General features: G+C 43.6%; 2 protein-coding genes across 2 annotated transcripts in view; both read right to left on the bottom strand.

The window, feature by feature from the left end:
• The window catches only part of LOC308288453 (AT-rich interactive domain-containing protein 3B), a gene marked incomplete at its 3' end in the record, with an annotated part of 71,541 nt that extends 62,489 nt beyond the window's left edge, over nucleotides 1–9,052 (bottom strand). Inside the window, 2 exon segments of the mRNA XM_080729894.1 lie at nucleotides 7,173–7,823; nucleotides 8,950–9,052. Of these exon segments, the coding sequence (XP_080586020.1) occupies nucleotides 7,173–7,823; nucleotides 8,950–8,988 (690 nt within the window). The 5' untranslated portion in view covers nucleotides 8,989–9,052.
• Nucleotides 9,053–11,890: 2,838 nt separating this feature from the next.
• On the bottom strand, nucleotides 11,891–22,477 carry fam219b (family with sequence similarity 219 member B). The gene is made up of 6 exons (XM_080729574.1): nucleotides 22,248–22,477; nucleotides 16,362–16,470; nucleotides 15,383–15,476; nucleotides 15,203–15,280; nucleotides 14,833–14,884; nucleotides 11,891–14,744 (listed from the first exon to the last, which is right to left on the bottom strand). Exons 1-6 carry the CDS (start codon nucleotides 22,323–22,325, stop codon nucleotides 14,595–14,597), a joined length of 561 nt encoding a protein of 186 aa, XP_080585700.1. The 5' UTR covers nucleotides 22,326–22,477; the 3' UTR covers nucleotides 11,891–14,594.
• Between the last annotated feature and the right edge of the window lie 745 nt (nucleotides 22,478–23,222).

The following is a 23,222-nucleotide window of genomic DNA, read 5'->3' as shown; positions in this document are numbered from 1 at the left end:
TGTGTGTGCTACGCACACACATTTTACTGTGGCAAAACGCTGAGGAAAAAGGCTACGGACACACACACAGCTACAGACACACACACATTTTGCTATGGCAAAACGCTGAGGAAGAAGGCTACAGACATACAACATCACTAGACAAACATGATGCTACGCACACACATTTTCCTGGCAAAATGCTGAGGAAAAAGGCTACGGACACACGCACAGCCACTCAAAAAAAGAAGCCCAATGTAAATACTGGACCTCACCTCTGTCTGTTTAAAGAGTTATATACCAATTTCTAACTAACCGAAATCCAGGTGAATAAAATAAAGCCTTTCACAGTTCAGCAGTGGATTAAAAGGAACAGCTGGAGGTGAACAACTTTAATTCAACGTTCCGTTCAGCTTATGTTCAAAGATGCCAAAGCTTTGGGTTACGTTTTCAGCATTTTAAAATGTTGTTACATCCTAGACATGCTGAAGCCATATGAACCCACTAGAAATGACCCTTAAGTCCTCTGGGGCTGGTCATAGATGGAACAAAACATGGTGAAGCAGCCTTTCACCACTATGCACCACAAACCTGGAACAATATTCCAGGTTACATCAGACAATCGCCAAACATAAAACGCTGTTTTGAAGTATTTAGCATTTAAAAACCTATTGAATTTATTTAACATTGCTTACTCCGCCCCATGGCTTATATAATCTTTTCTTGTTTTAGTCTGAAAAACAAACAAATTAAAAAAGGTCCAATCCTAGACCTTTAAACAACCTCATCTGTACTGAGATCACCATTGTTAAGGGGCCAAATTTGGAAATTAGGTTAACCAGTTAGTGTCCAGACCATTAATCACAAATGCCATTAGTAATTGCATTTTTCCACTGTGAGGTCATTTCAGATACTGAGCAGGCCAATGACAATGGACTGAAAAGATTCAAATTCATACAATGGCAGGTCGAATGACAGAAGCCGCCTGACCCAAGGGTCCAAAGAACATTCAACAACTTAAAACAAATATGTTTTAACCGTATGATTTTGCTGGTGACCTATCGCACTGTATGAATGTGTGGCGTAGAGCACTTATGAAAAAGCACAGATATCCAGTGTGCCAAGGCTGAAAAAGACTGACAAATGAGTGTAGGCGAATTAATGCAATTTCCCCACACTAGTTACTACTATACTAGGCCAGGGTATTTTCCGATTGTTGCCTTTAGTTAAAAAATAATAAATAAATAAAAATGTTCTCATGTCAGAGAGGTGTGTGATGACATGCTCCTGCACTACAGTCAAAGACTCAAGGTCAAATGACTGTACATTTATTCTATGTATTGTATGAAAGTACAATCTTGCTTCCTAAGAATCCTAATTGAAGCCTGTACCCCGGCAGCCTGTATGTATGCGCACTACTAACTCAGAGCTAAGCAGTTATCCAATTCTCTCCCAACAAAAATCACCCATGGTTCTGGCTAGGAAACTATCCACTTTTCCACCTTCACATGTGTCTCCTCTTCTCATCACGAAATGTTTGCCAATTTCCCCCATATTGTAGCCTGTAGGCGGCGTGCAGGGCCGTGCTTTGCTGTAGGCGAAGTTAGGCGGCAGCCTGGGGCCCCACACAGTCAGGGCTGTGCTTTACTGTAGGCAAGGTTAGGAGCATGTGGAAAGTGAACCAATCAACCAGGCACCCCCAAATTCCTTGCAGAAGTAAAAGAAGGGAACTCTACTTGTGCAATAGATAAAGACAAACTTAACAGCCTAGCACTTTTCTTTTTGTTTTTTTTTGCATTTATAAAGAATACATATCTCTGTCTCTGTAACATCTAACCTATCTATATCATTGCTGTCAAGAAGAAAGCTCCTATTTCCATATTTGAAAATAAATGAATGCCCTACTTGATCATACTACCACGTCACACAAAAGCATCCAAAGTAGCAGATTTGCAAGCTTGAAACATAGCACAAAGTGACTCGTTTTCAGCTTGTTGATCTGCTACTTTTGCAACCGACAGAGACAATAAACATAATACATGTATGTTTGAGGTGTATAAATAATGATATGTGTTATGTGTTTGGGCTCAGTAATATTTATTACTTCATTTATTTGGTAATAACTAATGACAACGGCTCCCCCACAAGTAGTCCCATACCATTTCATATTGTGACAAGCTATGCAGTGCATTTAATGGAATCCAGTCATCCGATCCCAGTTCAAAATGAAAAGTGCTTAATAACCTGTCATACTGAAGATCATCTTCTGCTACAACCATGCACTGCACTGTCTGTCCAAAATGAGTGCAAAATTAGTCATAGATGGATTGTGTGCTTATTTATTAACCCAGAGAGAAATCTGGATGATACAGCAGATCAAAGAACAGTGTCAGAATATCTTTACCCTAAAATAAATGCAATCTAATAATGTATAAAGCGAGAAAGAATCACAAGTCAAACTATATTTTGAATGCACCATCGATAGAATAGTACTTTGGAACTGAAAGGATCAATATGACCCAATCATTTCTCGTCTGAATTGACCTCCATCTGTGGGGTTCTAAACTGTAACACCAGTCTACTTACTTCAGCATAACAGGAAGTTCAGTAAACCAATAAGCCAAGCTAAAAAAGGAATCAGAAATTAAACCATTTAGAATCCACTGACAGTTTGTGGCACAAGAAGAAACTGACAAGACTTTCTGAAGCCAGAAACTGGGTCACAGTGGAGCACACACCTGTGTCTCACTCACACACACTCACACACACAGAAGAATTGACGCCTCCTGATTCACACCGCAAAACTCACTTCAGGGCATGTCACAGTGGCATCGGTTTCTCACACTTGTCCAACAAGCCGGATGGCTGAATCAGGGTGCCCTCCATTGTTTAAATGCATACTTCAGTTTAGTTTGTATATGGTTTGCATTTGAGGGGACACACACACACACACACACACACACACACACACACACACACACACACACACACACACACACACACACACACACACACACACACACACACACACACACACACACACACACACACACACACACACACACACACACACACACACACACACACACACACACACACACACACACACACACACACACACAAAAGAGAGATAACCAGTACCAGCCTGAAGCGTCCATCTCGTTACATTTGTACAATCAGTTACAAATGGATACATTCACACTGTGAATTTGACCATGTAACTAATATAAGGAGTAAGGACACAGGTCTCCGGTTGGAATCAAACCGGTGCCACCGTGATTATGTGGTCGACACACTATCCGGTCGGCTAGCTGTGCTCCCAAAATGCAATACTTGAGTCCATCTGTTGAATACAATGTTCTACTCATTTATCATGAATGAGCCGTAAATGAAGCCAAACGGCCCAGTCTCTAAAAGCTTGCACACAATCATCACACGCGCACTTCTATCGATCTAGCCCCCACCCTCCCCCCGCAGCTGTGCAGCTCCTCACTTCCTGCCTGATGTGTTGCCGGGGCGACAGCTAAATTATGCAACAGTGCTTCGCTCAAACAAACAGGTTGTGATGTGTGCGTCGCAAGCCGGTACGCTCCCAGTTAAGTGATGCGACGAGAAGACTCATCCCTTCCATCGTACCAGTGTGTGGTCACCTCTCCTCTTCCATCACAACAATGCAAATGAAGTCCGGCTCTGCAACTGCTCCGCCGTCTCCATTTTCTCTCATTTGCCAAGAGGCAAGCTTGAACAGGAACGCCGTGGAGCATTTAAATGTTAGAGAACTGGTAAACCAGTGACACTAAAAAACAAGCCACTGTCGCCCCTCACCACCACCAACCGCCACCTCCAACCACCTGTAGCCTTTTCATACTTTAAGAAACCGCTCCGTTTACTACATGGAACAACAGTTACAACAACCGCTACGGCTGGAGCGTGCTAATCGGCACGCGTGGGACCGCAGACAATCCATGGACTCCAGGCATGATTAGAAATCTATTAATCATGGCAGGATTATCAGTGTGTGTGGAACCATAAGGAGTGCTGGGGGGAGATTACAGGGGTCACTTGGCCTGTGTGTGTCCCTCCGCGCCGGTGCAACAGGGCCGGAGCGACGCGGGCCCCCACTGGCCCCCGGGACCCGCTGACCCTCCCCGGCGCTCCTCTCCGCGCGATGTCTTTGTCCGTGTGCTTGTTTGACAATTATTTACTCTGCTGTTTAGGGCAGAGCCGGGGTCACCGCACATACATCACTGACAGAATAACACTGGCTACCCGTGTCTGGTCAGCCCTCCACCACCCCAGGACCGCTAGCATGACCCCTCACCGAGCACACAAACGTAAGCACTCAGGGTACAGTATGCTGAAAGACTGTGCCAGAAGGGTAATTGAACGTGCGGATGATTGTTCCTGATTGCAGGGAATGACATCCAACAGGACCCTGCATTAGCATGACATAACATGTACGACTCTCGTGTTTGATGCTTCTGTAACACTGGGTTAACATGTTACACTTGAGCCTTGGTGACCCAAACCCAGGGCCAGCACTCAACCCAGCTTAGTGTCATTTGCATATAAATGTCACTTGTCTAAATTACAATATTGAATGTGTTCTACTTTTTCACTTGCTGCTCAACTGGATTAAGTCATTAAAACATCACAAATGCTTTTTGAAACAGTTGTATTTCATTTGTCCTTTGAAAGGTTATATTTAAGTTTGTTTCATACATTTGTATAATTGAATTTGTGCTCCTTCAAACAAGACGGTATGATCAAAGGGCTACAGACTTATTAATGATTGTTCCTTGACTTCCTTCTCACAAAAGGGGAAATAAATTAACAAACAACGTCCAAATAGTTATTTTTAGAGGCCCAGAGTTTCACAATCGTTGCATCCCCACTCAAATGGAAATGTCAATGTAAAACTGAATGCAAATGTTGTGTAAGCTGGCCAACTAAGCCAGCCGTACCTTCTGTCATTGCTTTTAAGAACATAATGAAATGTATTCCCCACCTCCACCTCACATGCCATTATCGGGAGGACGGTATTTGCGGCATCTGCCGAGCTCCGTTGCTGGCCTCTCCAAGACAATGCCATCAAAAACAGGACCCCACTGTCCCCCTCCCCCAGCACTGCAACCTGAAACTGCCTGAAGAGATGAGCCGCCATTAAATACAGCAGAGCTGACATAATGACAGGAAAGATAAAAGAGAAAAAAAAAAGAAAAAAGGGGGGGGGGGGGGAGTCGGGGGACAGACCATTTCTCGTCTCATGATGTTTCTACCCACCCAACTGACAAACCCTCCTCCCTCCCTCACCTTCCAAATAAAGACCACAAGGCCTCCACTAGAAGTCTCGCACAGTTACAACTTCTCCCTGATCTCTTGTAGTGATATGGCGTTCACACACTCAATACCAACAATACCACCAGCTCTCATTCTCACCAAGAACAATGAAGTCCGACTCCATTTCAGACACTTTCTACTGGGAGATAATGGCGCTGCCTAGCCGGCTGATACAGCAGAGCCTGTTTTCTGTCCACAAAAGAGCCACTGGTAGTTTACTGGACTAGTATTTATTCCACCATTACTACTACTCCGTGACAGTAAATCGGAATCCTCACTCCTCAGTGTTCATTTAACTTTGAGAGTGACTCAAAAATGTACATGCAAGGCTGTGTCAGAGTTAACCACTTAAAGTTAAACCCTATATGCTTTGTGTGACAAATAGAGGAAATGAGTCAATCTAAAAGCTCACAATGTGTTGCAATGCGTTGAGAGCTTGTAGATCTGCTATTTTTGCCATGTTCGCCTATACGACATCTAGAATATATTAGGGAGGGACGCTAGGCTTCATGTGGTTAAATGCACACTGAGGCTGCTGGGTTCATCCCCACTGTCATTTTTAAACTTCCCCACCAGCCATCACTCCTGTGCTGCTGAGAGGGGGGCTAAATTTGGAAATGTTTGCTACACAGGCAGCGTCCAAAGACATTTCCCTTTAAATAGCCAGTAATAAAATCCCAGCAAATGATAGCGCTGCATGCTCCTCCCACTGATCGCAACAAGTCACACAGATATGTCCTCTAACGCTGCTGTACTGCTGAGCAAATACCATCTTTTAATAACCATGACCCAACTGTTGTTGGGCTCTCCTCAACCTTTTCTACTTCCCTAGTGGTGATATTGCTGAACCACACACACACTCACAGGCTTGGCTCACAGATTGCATTCCAGCACACTGTAAAATGGCGATGAGGCAATATTTACCTTCAAGGAAAAAGTGCACTTGGCGCACAGCCGAAACACTTGAGGGGGTGTAGTGTAGTAAAGAGCGGCTACTGTTTAGAAGCTCTGTCTAACCCTCCCACCCCATGAGTGCCGCGTGCCGAGTCTGCCGACCCAGCCAACTACCCGCAGACTTCCAGCAAGCAGCCCTGCCTTTCACCGACTCCTCTACCTGGACCTGAGCCAAGGTCTGCGCAGCGCTGAGTAAGACACACCGAGAGAGTGAACGCGATAGATAAAGAGAGATAATTAGAGGGAATGAGAGACCGAAAAAGAAAGAAGGAGAGAAGATGAGAAAAAGACGACGAGAGATTAAACAGGAAACAGAGCGCAGAACGAGAGCCAGTGTCAGCAAGCGTGAACCGTGTAGCGCCCCGGAGCCTGGCCCTTTGCCAGGACCCACTAAGAGGGAGGATTTTTGGCCACAAATCCAATGGGCGGTCTAGGCCTCCACAGAGATTTGAAGAGACACCGCCTGAGTGGTTTGTACAGGAGCCAAGATTAAACCGACCGTCACTGCAGGGGGCTGAAGGGGTGGGATGAGCAGTGGGTAAACACACAACAGGAGAGTGGAAAAGAGTGAAAGGATGATGCTAAACGGCAGAGGGACATCTGTGTTTTGACGAGGTGGCTCTGTGTTGACCGACTGTGTTTGAGCAGATACCAGGCACTTTGAAGCCAGATTAGAGCTGGAAGGAGAAATCTACAGACGTAACGCGAGCAAGAACCTTTTCGGACAGAGCAATTCTGCGCTCTTCTTAACCCGGCCAGGCAGGCATCTATAAATGTGCACGCACGGTTTAAGGAGTAGGGCAGCTGTGTGGTTTGAAGGTATAACTAAGAACAGACAAAAACAGGAACTGACATAATGAAGGAAACGTGCTGGCGGGGAGCCAAGGTGTCGGGCTGACCTGTTTGAAGTGATCGTCGAAGCCCCAGTCGCCCTGTCCATTGGGAGAGGTGGCGGCGTGGGGCCCTGCGGGGGACAGACCCTCGTCAGGCTCCTGCTTCACCCTGACAGGGGGCGAGGAGGCATGCTGTGGGGTCGAGGTAGTGAAGCTGGGGAAAGGGCGCAGCGGCGTGGGAGGGAGGCGCGTGGCGCTCTGCTGCAGGGCCAGCGTCTGCTTGCGGAGAAACTCCAGGCCACTGGCGCTGCGCTCCTCTTCCTCCTCGCTACCTTCGTCCCCTTCCATCATCTCCTCCTCGTCCTCGTCTTCGTCCCCCGATTCCCGTCCCCTGTCCTCCTCGTCTTCCCTCTCCGAGTCCACGCTGCTCTGGTTGGAGACTCGGGGCAGTGGCCCTCCCATAGGGAGCCCTCCGGTCATGCCCTTGCCCATGAAGCCCGCCCCAGAGGCGCGCGCCGCGGCCAGGATGGCCTGTTGCGCGGCGACCTGCTGGGCGTACATAATGTGGGCCTCACGGAGCCTCCTCTCTTTGCGTTCCATCTCCAGCCGAGCCTGCTGCTGGCGCTGGAGCTGCTCCATGACTGCCTCTAGCTTCATCCCTCCTGTAGAGGCTCCTGATGGATAGCCGCCAACACTGGACTCCTGTGACATACTGGGCTGTAAGGGAGAGAGAGATAAACACTGGTGACCAAAACCCTAAAGCCAATTCTAATCTAATATCTAGATCTAGTCACACTACCCTGGTTATAGAGGATGGGGTGTGACGGGTGCTTGCTGTTACAGTGTACAGTGTACTGTAACAGCAAGGAAAATAAAAAGGCTTGCAAGGGAAACAAAACATTGAAACTGGGCCAAACACGCGCCGCGAGCACGCGCGTTTAAGTGGCTACATATCCGACCAGCAGCATACATTACAAACGTAACACAATAAGTGCGTCACCCATATAGGATATAGGGCTCCTCATAGGAGCGCCATCGAGGCAATAAATAAGCAAGAAAGAATTTGGACAATCAACAGCGATAAAACTGTCTTTATATCTCACGTATATGATATGATTATTAGACCAACATTTGCATAGTAGTAGACTAGTGCAATCATACAGGCTGAACCGGAGTATGTTCTTAATCAGAAGAAACACTAGTGTTGACCATGTTGGAAACATTCAGCAATTAGTAGTGTAACCGGTCACCGACACTCACAAAGTAGCTTATAAAAGTTTGAAAAATGTGTCAAAGCCAAATGTGCATAGTTGCCAAATACACTAGGTTTACTTTTTTTCTTCTTCTTTAATACCGCACAATAGCTCATTACGCCAGTGGTTTTCAACCAGTGGTCCGCTCCGGGGACCACAAGTGGTCCTTGAGGGGGTCCCAGGTGGTCCCCAGCTAAATGATGGAAGAGTCGGTAACCAAATGGACCCTTATAGATCATAAACTCTTGAGAGCGTAAAAATGGAACCCGTATGGGTCCCATTTGGTTTCATGTTACGCTCTCAAAGAGTTAAATTGTTGTTAAACATTTGCAAGTTTCGGGGTCTGGGAGGCTAAAATCTCATCAAACGGTGGTCCGCGGCTCAAACGCCGAATATGGACCTTTGATATGAAAACGGTTGAAAAAACACTGCATTACGCGATTAAAACGAACACGTTGTGTGTGTGGACAATGTGTCAAACAAGCAGCCTCCGTGGTGGAGCGGTGGTAAATAAATGAGGAACCCCCGTCCGGGTTATGTCACCACCGCAGGCCGGGCTGGGCGCAGCGCCAAGCGGGGGAACAGCTCACCATTTGTGCCTTGCTGCTGCTACCGGAATTATCCACCATCCCTCCTTCCTGGCTGGCTGCTGCTCGTCCCTCGTCGCTGGCACGCTTTCAATCACTTGTAAACACACGGAGGAGGAATAAAATGTGCATGCACACACACGGCAGGGAGAATGATCCGGACTTATTAATCGCCAGCAGCAAGGCGAAAAACGTTTCTCCTTTTCGACCTTCTCTCAGATGGATTTCGTCCCCCCCTGGTCCCTTTTCTTTCTTCTTGATCCTCGGTTAATATAAAAAAGGGACCGACGCACGAAAATGGCTCGATCTCATATCTCGTTGAGGTAACTCCCTCCGCGACTCGATTTTCCTCCTCTTCAATTACACCCCCCCCTCCTCCCCCCCAGCCTGTAGGACCCGCCCAGTCGCAGCAACAAGTTTCACAGTTTACTTACATTACACCACCATGCAAATACTCTCTGGTAGTCTCTGCTATTGCTAGAGTCTCTGCTCTGCTTTGCTGCAACCAGTGGTGGAAAAAGTACTCACACTTCTTACCTAAAAGTAAAAGTATCAATACTGCAATGTAGAAATACTCTGATACAACTACAAGTAAAGGTAGGCCTACAGAATACAAAATGTACTTGAGTAAAAGTACAAAACTAATTGGTATCAAACTGTATCAAAAGTAGAAAGCTACTCATTGTGCAGAATGTCCCATTTCACAAGTTTTCAAATGTATGGAAATCTTTGGAAAATAGCAGATCACTTACAATGCTGTGAGCTTTTCAAATGGCCAAGATGTATATTTAGGGCTGGAGTGGGTATTATGTTTTGTAATAATAATCTAGATATCTACAAAGCCAACTAAAAGTTTCAAATAATTGTAGTAGAGTAAATGTACAATATTTGCCTTTGAGATGTAGTGGCGTAGTAAAAGTATTGGAAATACTCCAGTAAAAGTATCTCAAAATTGTACTTAAGTAGGCTACAGTACTTACGCAAATGTACTTAGTTACTTTACACCACTGGCTGCAACCCCCAATGCCTCTGCTAATAATAGAAATAAATTCAACATACAGTTGGGAGCGCTCCTCTGATTGCTTATCTGCCCCCCAAACACTGACTCACACACACTAGGCCTAATCGTGTTCCTCTGGATGTATTCGATTGCTTTCAACAAAAAAGCGTGTCAAATGCTTTTATCGCGATGACCATCGTGTCTGGAAAAGGATGATAATCACGCCAAAATGTACCGTGTGACAGACCCTACAATGGCTTATGTCAAATTACACGTCTCAATGCATAGAATACAGGTTAAGAGACAATGCTGCCCCCATGTGGGTTATGGGGAGTATTTTCACTATTGCCTAAAGAGGAGGGCTAATCGATTGGACACACATGCAATGCTCAGAGTTCATTCTCACGCTACTTCCTGTACTGCATTATATTATGAACCTTTTACGACAAGATTTTACATAATAACAGTGGTGGACAAGGTGTATGGTCAATTATTCAAAAGTACGAATTATGAAGAATGTTCTTAATCCTCCTTCTTGTACGTCCCTTCCTTGAAATGTAGTGCAATATTTCTATTTGAAATGTAGCGGACAGATTGATTGATTGCTTGATTGAATACTTTATTAGACGTTTGCATAGGAATAGTCCAGCAGGACAGTACAGTTCAGATACAAGGTCTACTAAAAGTATTTAAACCACAATAAGCGCAATGGCTTGTTTGCATTGGGGTCCTTTTGCACTCATTTCATAACTGAAAGCCATGTGATGTATGTACATTTAATTTTACTCTGTTGTATAATGTTATATGGATCTAAATGGGTCTGAATTGAATAATAATTTTAAAAATACACCACATTTTTTGTCCATCACAATAATTATGACAAATGTTACACATCATGGTAGAGTACATATACCTATATTTTTATTGGATAAAGCAAAACACAGTATACTCAAATACAAAATATTAGTGTTTCCTTTGTCAAAATAACGATTCAAGTTATTGCATTTAGCACTCAGTAACACTTGATATATTGTCACAATGTTGGTTATTTAAAGCAGATTGTCCATTTATTTGCATAGTACAGGCAGGCAAGTCATAATAGTGTGCCTGCTACTGACCACGGCTGTTGAGTGCAATCTTTCTTCTTTATATCTGCATAAACAATACTGTTAATTTGGGGTCAATACACTGTTTCTCGACATCGGGTCCGGTGACAACCAGAGTCCAAATGGACACTTGTGAGTCTGTAACTAGACTGAGAGTATACAAATTTGGCTCCATTTGTACACTCTCAGACAGAAAAGGATGAAGATTTTACAGCGTAGATTGGGATCCCAGAGATAAAACATTATCAAATGGGGTTCCATTGCCTAATTAGGCATTAGGCCCCAATGCATACCAAACTCAAGATTGTTTGAAAAAAAAAATACATTTCCTTTTTAACTTGAGCCACTCTTGGTGATACAATAAATGTCTTCCTGTGTTCTTACAATGGTCATGTTACAGAACATTTAAATGAAAACTACAACTTCTATGACTGTGACAGAGTCTACAGAATCCACCTCCTGAACCAATTAAAATAATAAAATAGTGAATTGACACACCATTCATTATTTATATATCAGGGTTCCTAGACAGTGTTGATTGACATACAAAAGTAAATTTCATATCTAGAGCTGAAGACATCAACACACTATACCATACACTATTATCTCTCTCCATTTCATACAAGAAGTAGTACATTAATCAGAACATTTTTGATTAAATGTTTTCCTGTACTAATTAGACTCCCCCCCCCCCTCCCCACACACACACACACACACACACACACACACACACACACACACACACACACACACACACACACACACACACACACACACACACACACACACACACACACACACACACACACACACACACACACACACACACACACACACACACACACACACACACACACACACACACTTTTAGATGCTATGAGTTATAACTTGAATATCTGGAAATTATCAATACAAATACTTCTTCCTCAATTTATCAGCTTAGGAACCCTGGCATATTATCCATCCTCCATAAATGTTTGTAAAATGTGCCTAGTACCACTGTACTAATCAAATAATCAATCAAAATGGCATATATCCATCCTCCTAGCAAACACCTACAATTTATTCTGTAGTCTCTTTCAGGCCCTCACATGACTGACACACACACACACACACACACACACACACACACACACACACACACACACACACACACACACACACACACACACACACACACACACACACACACACACACACACACACACACACACACACACACACACACACACACACACACACACACACACACACAGGGACAAAAAAAAAAACATGCTAACAAAAATACATTATTTTGCCAGTGAACCCTAGCGTCACTATTCTGGGCATGTAATAAGAACATTTGGCGAAAATAGCCATCCTACAATCTCACAACATGTTGCGAGCCACGGCGCATTGTGCGCATGTAGAACAGCCATTTTCAGTGCATAGATTTGGTGGGAGAAAGGAGGGGACAAATTAAAGATCTCTGGGGGATTCAGGTCAATAAATTATATAGTGGTAAAAAAATAAAAATAAAGAATAGTCATTTTAGAACATAGTGTTAGTTAGCATACCGGTAGTTATGCTTGGGTCACTTGACCATAATTGAAGTGACATGCTCTGCCTAAAACCAAACAGGTGTGGTTTACTTTAAACTCATTTAGAGGGGGGAAAAATAGTGTCAAATTTTGGCCATTTTAAGTTTCACATTGCAATATAATAATATATTCTTAGCTTTCATAATTAATATTTAATGTTGTTGCCAGATCAGATGAGAAATACACTTTGGCAAATTCTAAATGTCGAGTGACATGATAACACAATGTTTTAGGACTCAAACATTTTTCTATGACAAGGACCTCCCAAATAGCCCTGGTCTCTGGCTGCAGCTCCCCTCTGCAAAACAGCTTTTAAGAAAATAAATAAAATAAATAGGCGCTCCCAGCTTAAGCGCATCATTAGAAAATGTGTTAACAATAGTGGCATGCCCAAAATAGGGACACACTAGGTTTATGGCGTATGTTGACATCGTTAGAAATCCAGCAATCTCCTCTTTCATACAGTGCAGCTAATGTAAAGTGTTTCCAGGCACATCTGCGTGATTGGAGCAGATCACATTTGTTGTCCTTTACAACAGTGGTTCTCAAACTTTGAAATTTGAAGGTCAGGTCCATTTAGTTCCATTTGTACACTGTCAAAGTTACAGACTTGCAACGGTCAATTTAGACCCCATAAAGGAACCTAGAGAGTCCCTGAAATCGACTTTGAGAACCACTGCTTTACAACACAACTCATGACTCAAGTGTGTGGAAAGTGACAAATTATATGAATCATGAACAACAACATATGTACGTACGTTTCTATAGAACATATATGAGGTGGATGGGTGAGTCACTGTAGAGGGCTGTGGTTGCCCTAATGACAGCATGCAATGTAACATGTTTAATGAAGTCTGACACTTCAGGCACAACCAGAACAAAGTATCCAATACTACAAAGAGGTACTATTTTGTGTACTAGCCATAGCCTAAACCTTTTCTTAATGAAACGTGTTTTTGTGAGTGTGAGTACTGAATGTAACAATAATACCCGAGCTGGGGTTCTTTTGCTGTGATTAAGGGCATGACAGTGATTTAATAGGTCTGAGGCACAGGAAAGCCCTGCTGAGGTTCCCTTGATCATAGTAAAAGTGTAGCTTCCTAAAGATTGCATCCAACTTACATAAATATAACAGTAAAACATTACTTTAGCCCTTACCACCACAGTTGGCAAAGCAATCGGTAAAATATGGCTAGCATTGCTCTCATCAGTAAGTTGGGATCATGTCTTTCACCAATCACATAGCTAGCTTAGATTAAACCTATCCAGTATCCATCTGTTGAACGGATCTGTGTAACACTGTAATGTAAACCCAATGGAGCATCACTTGCAAAGACTAAATAATGAACCAAGATGTTTTGAAGCCAATTATTACAGAGGAGGGCCAATCAATGTGAAACGGCGAGGAATGCTCATGTTCCAGACTGGTCTAAAAGGACTTCAAGTGACAGAATAAGGGCAAGGCAAGTTCACCAAAGAGCTTAAAACATTTCTTTTAGCACAATATTCTGTAGAACAATATTGTGTGCATACATTGTATTATCCCTTTATGGCGTGGCTGCAGAGCTTCAGAGCAGATTGGACAAGAAAGCAGGTCACTGAGTGAATCCTCAAGAAGAATGGCTCTGCCAATCTATTCAGAGTGGTCGCAGGACTAGCGTTGTTACTCTGCCACTCTATTCAGAGTGGTCACAGTTTGCCACATCCTATAAGAAGAAAAAAGTTTGACCTTTTGCGGCCACTGTGGCTAAGGCATGGGCTGATGTCCATCAATGCTTTGGTGAGAACATCAGGTGCACTGCACACAGCCCTGCGTAAACAGGTGCTTTAGTTTTAGCGACAGAAGGGCTTCCATACCCAGGCAGTGGAGTAACAGGGGAACAGGAAGCTGCATGTCAACAGTACCTAAGGTCAGGGCTGACCCTGAGTCTGTGTTTTCAGGTCACGGCACCAATTGTGGCCTCACTGCACAGAGCAGGACAGGCCCTCTGCACAGCAACACACTGAGGAGCCCACGGCTTTGGGGGGAATGAGATCTAGGTCCTCATCATCCGGGATCTCGTCCAGACGGTAGCCGTCCTTCAACAGCTGCTGGCTTAAGTCAGGGTGAACCTGGAGAAACCAGACAGAAATACCTCAGAGAGAGATTCACGAGGAGTGACAGGTTGGACGAAGAAAAACATGTCAAACTTTCACTCACCTCAGCTGAAGAGTAACCGGAGGAATACTGCTCAAAATCGACCTCTTCATCACTATGGGGTTAAAAACAGGGCAATGATAGGCCTCTTTTCATTTTATGTTTAAATGATAGGCATTCACCTGACATTAAATATTGAATTATGGCAGATTAAAGAAGCTACAGGAATTTAATGGTTCAATTTACGATTCAATTCAGATTCTTTCTTCTTCCCCTCTCTTTGTCTGTGTTTAATTATTCACTATTGTATATGACGTTGTCTCATTTCCCCTCAGTTTCGACATCGACTTATTTAGTTTTCGTGCTTTAATGCAGTGCAGAACATTGTTGGCTTTAAGCATTTACAAACAACTTGAGTGTACTATAGTTTTACCTGTCGGAGTCGAGTGCAACCAAAGTTTCTTCAGGATGCTGACTCAAAGCTGCATATCCCTTATTGTATTTCACAGTTCTACAAGAGGAACAGGAAAAACTTGATAGAGAAACTAACAAAAAGTATTCTCATTCCAATCATGTATACATCACAAAAAGCTTTCTCTCCTGTATGTCACACCTCTTAGATCCTGGTCTGGGTTGGTTCATCATTGGGGCCCCTGAGTTAAGAGCTTTCTTCTTCAGAGCTTTCCGTGCCATCTCCCTGTGCTTCTCTGTAAACAGCCACAAGTACCACAAAATGCACAGTTTACGCAATTAAGCTGTATAAAGATATACAGCTTCCATGAGAATGTCCATTTGCAGAGGCATGAGGTATGCTGAGCTTGTCATGCACACACAAGCCCATGCCATCACAGTGATCACACACATAATTCTGCAGAATTGATTAGCTTCAGGTATGCGTGAGGACCCAGCTTCCACCTGTTGCAACATAATAGGCTATGGGTCAGAAAGTCATAATACTATCAATGCGACTGTGTCTATAACCATGAGAAATTTCAGGCAAACAGGACACAATGTGTCAGTCTTCTGCAAAGGTTATTTAGACAGATGCCAGCTTTGTTGGCCTGGCATCCTATAGTTTCAATGTAGAGATGATTCTAGGGTCACCTATGATCCTAGATTGCGGAGGCACTACATTGTCTCTCAGCATTTTAAGTCGCTCTCGATAAAGAGTGTCTGCAAAACGCCTAAATTGTAAATTTTTAGTGTCTGGTACATCACCACTCACCAACAGAGCATAAAAGCGGCTAAACAACTGAGTGTGCCTCTGGCTCTTATGTCTTACCAAATGGGAACTCTGAGATTGAGACTTGAGGCCATTAATACTGTGAGGGTAAAAAGATCCTGTGGAAAAAGATTCTGACATAATGTTGCAGAAGGACCTCAAATTCATGTGACCCATGAGACCAAATATAAATAAGAATGTTTGTAATTGTCTTGCCTGGTAAAAAAAAAAAAAAAAAGAATACTAACACTGTGTTCCTTTGAACCAAATGAACCACGAGGAGCACAATGAAAGAAACACTAGACTACTAATATAGACCGGGAAAGATGAGAACCTGTTATTGGTGCCCATGAGTCAACAGCTTACTTACGCAGTTTGAGGTGGATGGCTGGAGCTTTGGACATGATGTAAGGGCCTCGCTTCTCCAAAGGCCTGAAAACTCCATCTGTGGTTTTGGGCCGTGTGCTGCTAGCAGGAGCCTGAGAGTCCATCAGAATGAGATTTGATATGATCCACTCGACATGTACAAGACATTTGAGAAGCTGTTTTGCTTTAGCTTAGATCTAACTATTTGTTCCCACTTTTATCTCCATCTCACAAGGAGATAAAGCCTGGAAAAGGACTACTGCCAAAAGTGTACCGGAAGTACGATAAGTAGACCTACAAGTTGTCCACTGCCTACTGGAACTTCCTAAAGCCCTTTACTTCCTGTACTTCCAGTTAGGGCACTTTCAGCTGTAGTTCTTGTCCAGCCTGGCCTGGACCGTACCATAGATATACATAATGCTGGGCCCTAGAATGTCTGTGATCTTACAAATAAAGCCAAATACACAGCCATAGATCGGTCCTATCCGCAGGCGGTTGGCAGATAATCTGCATGGCAATAAAGTGGTGCGAGCTACTTGTGTACTCACCCAATAATTAATTCCTCAGACCTGGGAGACAGATATTGTCCTCTAGTTTCATATCCCTTTGAAAGTTCAGGCAGAAAACGTGTGTTTAGTCAAATATCTCCACTTTTCCACAAGCTTCACACAGACGACATTCTCTGTCAGTGACGGGGCCGGACCTGAAATTACTGCTGGACTGAACATACGAAAACTTCCTTTGAGAACACACGTGTGTTTAGGAACCACAATGTATTGGGCACACAATTGACAAGTGCTTTACGATTGGCGTGGGGTAATTAATCACACCACCTGCCAATTGTGTGCCCCATACGTTTGTTCTTCCCAAGGTACTTATTGATATATGCAGTCCAGCACTCATTCCGGGCCCCTTGCCCCGGACTGAATGTCATCTGTGTGAAGCTTGCGGAAAAGTAGAGACATTTGACTAAACACACGTTTTCTGCCTGAACTTTCAAATGGATATATAGGACAATATCTGTCTACAAGTCTGAGGAATACATTATTGGGTGAGTACACAAGTAGTCCGCACCACTTTATTGCTGCGCAGATTATCTGCTAACCGCCCGCGGATAGGACGATCTATGCATGTGTCTTTGGAAAATTACACAAAGTGTTATTTGTAAGATCACAGACATTCTAGGGCTAACATAATGCATGATATTTACAGCTCTGTTGTGGCTTTGGGTGCTATGTGTATCTATGTGTATATCTTGATTTTCTTTTGTTATCTTTTGTTCTCTTTGTTTTTCTTTTTTACACATATCACAATACATATAATAACCACACACATTCACACACACATACCACCTGCACATGCCAAACAAATGACATTGTTCACATCATCCTTCTCTTTTCTTTTCCTTTCCTCCTCCCATTCTCTCTTTCTCTTTAGCCACACATTCCCTTTAGGTTCTTGTTTCCATGGCGTTCATGTACACCTCCCAAAGCCGGTCAAAGTCACTCTGTCTACCTCTAACCACATAGGTTAGCCTCTCCATCCCGATAGAGTTCATGAGCTCCCTATGCCATATCCTCAATGTTGGGGCTTCAACACTTTTCCAGGATAATGCCACAGCTCTTCTAGCTTCGAGCTTAGCACTCAGTGGGACGGTAATTTTAAAGATTCCTGACATACACTTTATGACTACATTCCAAAATATTTGCATCTTAGGAGTCCATCCCACATACAATGAAATAAGGTACGTTCTCTTTGTTGACATGTTGCTTTACAGGTTTTCTTTCTCTCCCTGTCCCCCCTCAGTTTTCTTCGTCTCCCTTTCTGAAAAATAACAAAATGGAGTGTGCGCAATTTCACCCACTTCTTCACTCCTGTGAACCTGTGATCTGACAATAAATGTGATTCTGGATTCTTAAGGGCTCTCCTCTGAGAACAAGGTGACACCAGGTACCGCAACATGACATGTTCTTGAGTTTATTATACACACAGAGAATACATGTACCTTTGCACAAGCCACACTAGTGATGATTAGATACTGTATGCAATCATAACTGATACACAAGTAGGATAGGAAGGCAGGATATGAATAGAGAGAGATAGAATATCAAGCATCTATATCGGAGCACTTGGAGGCAATCCTAAACCAGAATGTTTAGCTACATATTCCCACAAACACCTCTCACAAACATAGCCACCACGTCGAACAAACGTGAAAATTTTAAAATGTCCACATTTTAAACATGCCACTCTTTGAACCGCATTTATTTCAATTTAACAAAATTTGCCTCACGCAGAGCAGCCACTCCTGACGGAATGATCCAACGTTGACCGGCGACGCGATTTGCGTCACATATGGGCGTTAACACAACGCACTCCAACTAAGTAACTGCCTGCAAGCAACAGAGATGGGGGGAGGATGGGGGGGTGGAGAGTAGAGAGAGTAGAAAGACAGAGCGGAGCTGTTCTGCTTCACACCAAACACTACACAGGGACACACACTGCCATTGGAATATGATAGGAATAGCGTGTTTTAAACCTTCTACTTTACCCTTTCTGCAATGACAACCTTAAAAATGCAGCTTACAGCAGAAAAATGACTTATTTAAGCCACGCGTGTGTGTCAGTTCTCCATGTTCTCAACAAAACATTGCTTCCCTCCATAAAGAGTAGATTATGCATGCGATGTTTGACCAGACACGCGTGTGTGTTTGTGTAGTCCGTTAACAAGCATGGTATGTTGGTAGCGATACTTTTGTACTTTTACTTGATACCTAACGTTGGGAAGTGTTACCGAATAGAGAGAGAGAAAGAGAGCGCGAGAGAGAGAATCGTATTTCAGAGAGAGAGAGAGTTCAACTTCTGACGTAATTCTGGAGAGCAGATCTGCAAGCTCACAACGCCTCGCGCAAGACGCACATCGAGATGTTATCTGCGTGAAGATCAGCTGATGTGTGTTTTTCTCCCGTTCTGTCCAAGCAAGAGAGTGAAAGTTTTTTTTCTCTCTCTCTTTTTTTTTCAAGCCGCTGCCTGCTGTGAGTGCCGTGCTGTCAACATAAAACGAGCTGTATATCCTCTGTGTTGCTAAAGCTCCCCTATAAATCACATGTTTGTGCAAGAAAGAAAAGATTGTAAATCTGTTGATCCAAATGAAGACTGAGACTCAGAGACTGTACAGCAGGAGCTCTGCAATGAAGCGCAAAGTAGGCTACGCTGTAAAACAATAGGGTGAAGTCAGGTAAATTGGGACACTTTTTGGAAGCGCAAAGTATAGGGTGAAGCAGGGCCGTGCAGCCCATAGAGGCAAAATAGGCAGCCGCCTGGGGCCCCCTCACAGCCTGGGGGCCTCATGAGATTATTATTATTATTTTATTTTTTAACCAACATGGCCATCAGGGGGCCCCAGTTGAGCTCTCAACTGTGAGACAGAGAACAGTTGAAGTGAGGGTGAGGGTTAACATTAGCTCATTAGAATCTGAAAAGAAGTCAGGTAATTTGGTCCGCTTTTTGGTAATTGGCCTAGGAAACTAAGAAAAAGCAATGTGTGATACTGAATTTGTTTTTATGATTAATAAGGAATGTTGTCAACATGTTTAAGTTAAATTTATGTAATAAAATAAATTCGTTTTGATCCTACAGCTTTTGAAACAGCTGTCACACATTTTCTTGATTAGCAGTTTTCAGGTAATTTGGGCTACCATATCAGCTGAAATGACGGGCACTGTTACGATGTTAATATTATGGGCTCATTGGGCTGTATGCAGACAAATACATTTACTGCACCCATCATTTAGCTTGTCAGAGTGGTCGTTGGAGCGCCTCAGTGCTGCTGCAGAAGTCACGTGCAACTTCTTCCAGAGAGATTGATTGATTGATTGATTGATTGCATAGGAAATAAATGAGTCAACTGTAACTCCATCAGGTGCTTTTGTTTTACATGCTGCTAGGAATACACCATGGAACAGTGGTTCTGTTCATATCAGGAACCCTCAAATTTTTTCTAACACATTTTTGGACACTGTTCCTACACATTTTGCCCAGTAGCTAGATAGATACATACATAGATAGACAGACAGACACATAGATACATAGATATAGAACTCTGGCAGTGTGCTTCACTTCAAAATCTACATTAGTGGCATTTACCTGTCGCTCTTGCGCATTAACATCATACCTTATTTTAACACACCAAGCCAACACAGAGCAAGCTTTCCTGTACCTGAGGGGTTTGAATAGTAATAAAGTAAATGTCATGTTTTCAAAATGCATAACTTAGAGGGGAGATTCATAATCATTACGGTCAGCCTCATGGTGGTGCTATAACAGCCCACTTCACATTTTGCCCTATAACTCTTTAACCATAGGTCGGAAAATCAAAATGTATTTTCCCCAGGATTCCTTGGGTCATGACACATGTCCCCACATAGGCCACACCCATTTGCATCAGGACAGATTTTCCGCCATTTTAAATTTTCTTCAAAACACACTTTTTGCTCCTTTTCGACATATTTCCTCCAAATCTCACCAAAATCGGTACACATGTTCTCTGGACCCATGCAATAAACATATTCAAGCGACAATTTTCATAGTCCATATTGTTCACCTGTAATATGCTTCCAAAGTTAGTGGGAGGGGCCTATTTATCAGAAAAGGCCAAAAATCACAAACAAAACATCCAGTCAAGACTAAATTCGAATCACATGTCAAGGGTTGTATGCTCAACGAATTCCCAGAAGCAGGGCGTGCCACAAATGCACAAAATGCAACCGTTTCATGCCAAAACATGATTTTTGGGGGAGCAATCCTCCCAAAATGAAAGTTTGCTTATTTTGCTGACGCAAACATATTTCTCACATAAGCATATACTATACACTGTATATGCTTATGTTTCTCCATTAGCATATATGCTTATGTTTCTCTGCCAGTGTGAAAGGACTGACAGATACAGATCTCCATATATGCCCATATCAGTTGGAACACTGCTGCAATTTAGCTGTGAGCGCCCGCAAAGCGGGCGCGATCTCTAGACGTGAGCGGCCCGAAGGGCCGCGAACTTCTAGTAAGAATACAAATCTGCACACCAGTATTGCTGCTCCCAATTGCAATTTCACTTAGATTTGTATTCTTATTTACTGTTTCATTATTTTAGGATCCAGCACCCAGCCTAATAGGTCTGGGATGAGAGTATCTTTTTGCTGTTTATCAGATTCTCTCTCATCTAGGAGTAGATAGAAAACGTGATTTCAAGCAGCAAGCTGATGACAGTTGTGTTTCACCAGTGGCATGTTGTTTACATGGGCCTGCCTTATCTTTTGATAAGGGAGAACGTCAGAATAAATCTATATGCTTAAAGGGGCACTCTACCACTTTTCAACCTATCTTCATATAATAGGTCCTCACTAATGTTCATGATAAAATATCACAATTTTTTCTACTCAGTTTGGGTCTCTCTCAGTATCTCTCTCATCTAAGGGGTCCTTGGACTGAAAAACGTTGACCCCTACCATATTATGAATAGAAACAATATTGTATAGAGAAGAGTGTGGAGGGCTGTATGACTAGGATAGAACATTTAAGACATGTGGACATTGGTGTGACTGTCACAGTGTCACACCCCAACACGCCACTTATCCACACAGGGACAGTAAATGCCAACAACCATTCACTTTCAGAGAGAAAAATAAAACCCCTTGTACAGAAACATTATTAAGATTGATAAATGCAGAGGACGAATTTCACGTATGTGCAAATGTGTATAGCAACAAATATCCCAACAACTACAATTACTGACACCAGTCCAGACATATCCACATACCCCCTGGACTTTGGGGACCTGTCTAACGACAGCCTACCAACTAAACGACACTACAGAGTAATTGTTGTGTATTACCGTCGGATCGGAGGGCTTGTTGGGTTGTGCATCCAACAGGGTGTCTCTCTCCTGCTCCTCTATGATGTCGTTCATCATGTTGGTGTTCAGCTGTCACACTTTACACCACAGTGACAGTACGGGCATCATGTTGACCGCTGTACCCCTGTTGTTGTTGTTGTTGTTGTTGTAATGGATGTGTTTAGGCTGTTGTTGTCTGCAGTCAGCTGCTAATGCTAGCTTGAGCTGACTGACTGTAGTGTCTATCTGATTCTGATCAGCAGCGTTCGCGCTAGCTAAAGCTTACACTTCTTTGGTACGACGGCGTCGTTTGCTTAGAAAAAGACAAGATCTACAAGCTGAATGTTGCGTTGCATCGTGACGCGTTTAGTTTGTAGATCTGTTGTTTTCAGGCAAGCGACACTCTCGCGCGATGGGATGGGAGTAGCGCGACCTGGCGTTTCCCATGGAACCTAAGCACAAAGGTGGGAGCCAAGGAGGTAGGGAGCGCTTCGCTGTGTCACTTGGACCGCGCGGAGGAGGGGGGGGGGGGGGGGGGGGGGAGGGGTTTAATGTTCTGTCCATAACGGCACATAACTCGGTAACGGCGCCGCTGAGTCGGCTCATGGCATGGATGGGACCGTCGCAAGTCGCAACGCTCGACACGGTCAAACGTTCGACACGGACTCTCGACGCTCGCTCGGCCCTCGGCGGTGTCTCACGTGGGTCATGGTCGCCTGAGACGGCGCGCCTCCGTCGTCATTACCGAAAACAAGCGCTCCTTTCCCTTGCAGCCCCCCGCGCCCCCACCGTCGCGCTAAGGGTCGTTGGGAAAAACGTGGACGCGGGAGTATAGCGAGTAGAGCTTGCAGAACGGAAGCTTTTCCCGGCTTCCGTTCTGCAAGTGTTACACCGAAGCTGTTGACCTATCGAAAACGGTTACGGCGGTGGTCGGATTCAAATGCATTTAATACATATTTTCCGATAGAAATTCAT

This window comes from Nannobrachium achirus (genome assembly GCF_963921795.1).
Source record: "Nannobrachium achirus genome assembly, chromosome: 7".
NCBI lineage: Eukaryota > Metazoa > Chordata > Actinopteri > Myctophiformes > Myctophidae > Nannobrachium > Nannobrachium achirus.
This window is presented reverse-complemented; position numbering and strand designations above follow the sequence as displayed.

What these genes read in the sequence shown, in the direction of transcription:
- fam219b (XM_080729574.1), bottom strand. Translation starts at nt 22,325, where the DNA reads ATGATGAACGACATCATAGAGGAGCAGGAGAGAGACACCCTGTTGGAT. An exon ending in AGCCATCCACCTCAAACTGC is followed by an intron (nt 15,477 to 16,361) that starts GTAAGTAAGCTG and finishes GGCTGTTTACAG; the next exon opens with AGAAGCACAGGGAGATGGCA. An exon ending in GTTGCACTCGACTCCGACAG is followed by an intron (nt 14,885 to 15,202) that starts GTAAAACTATAG and finishes TTAACCCCATAG; the next exon opens with TGATGAAGAGGTCGATTTTG.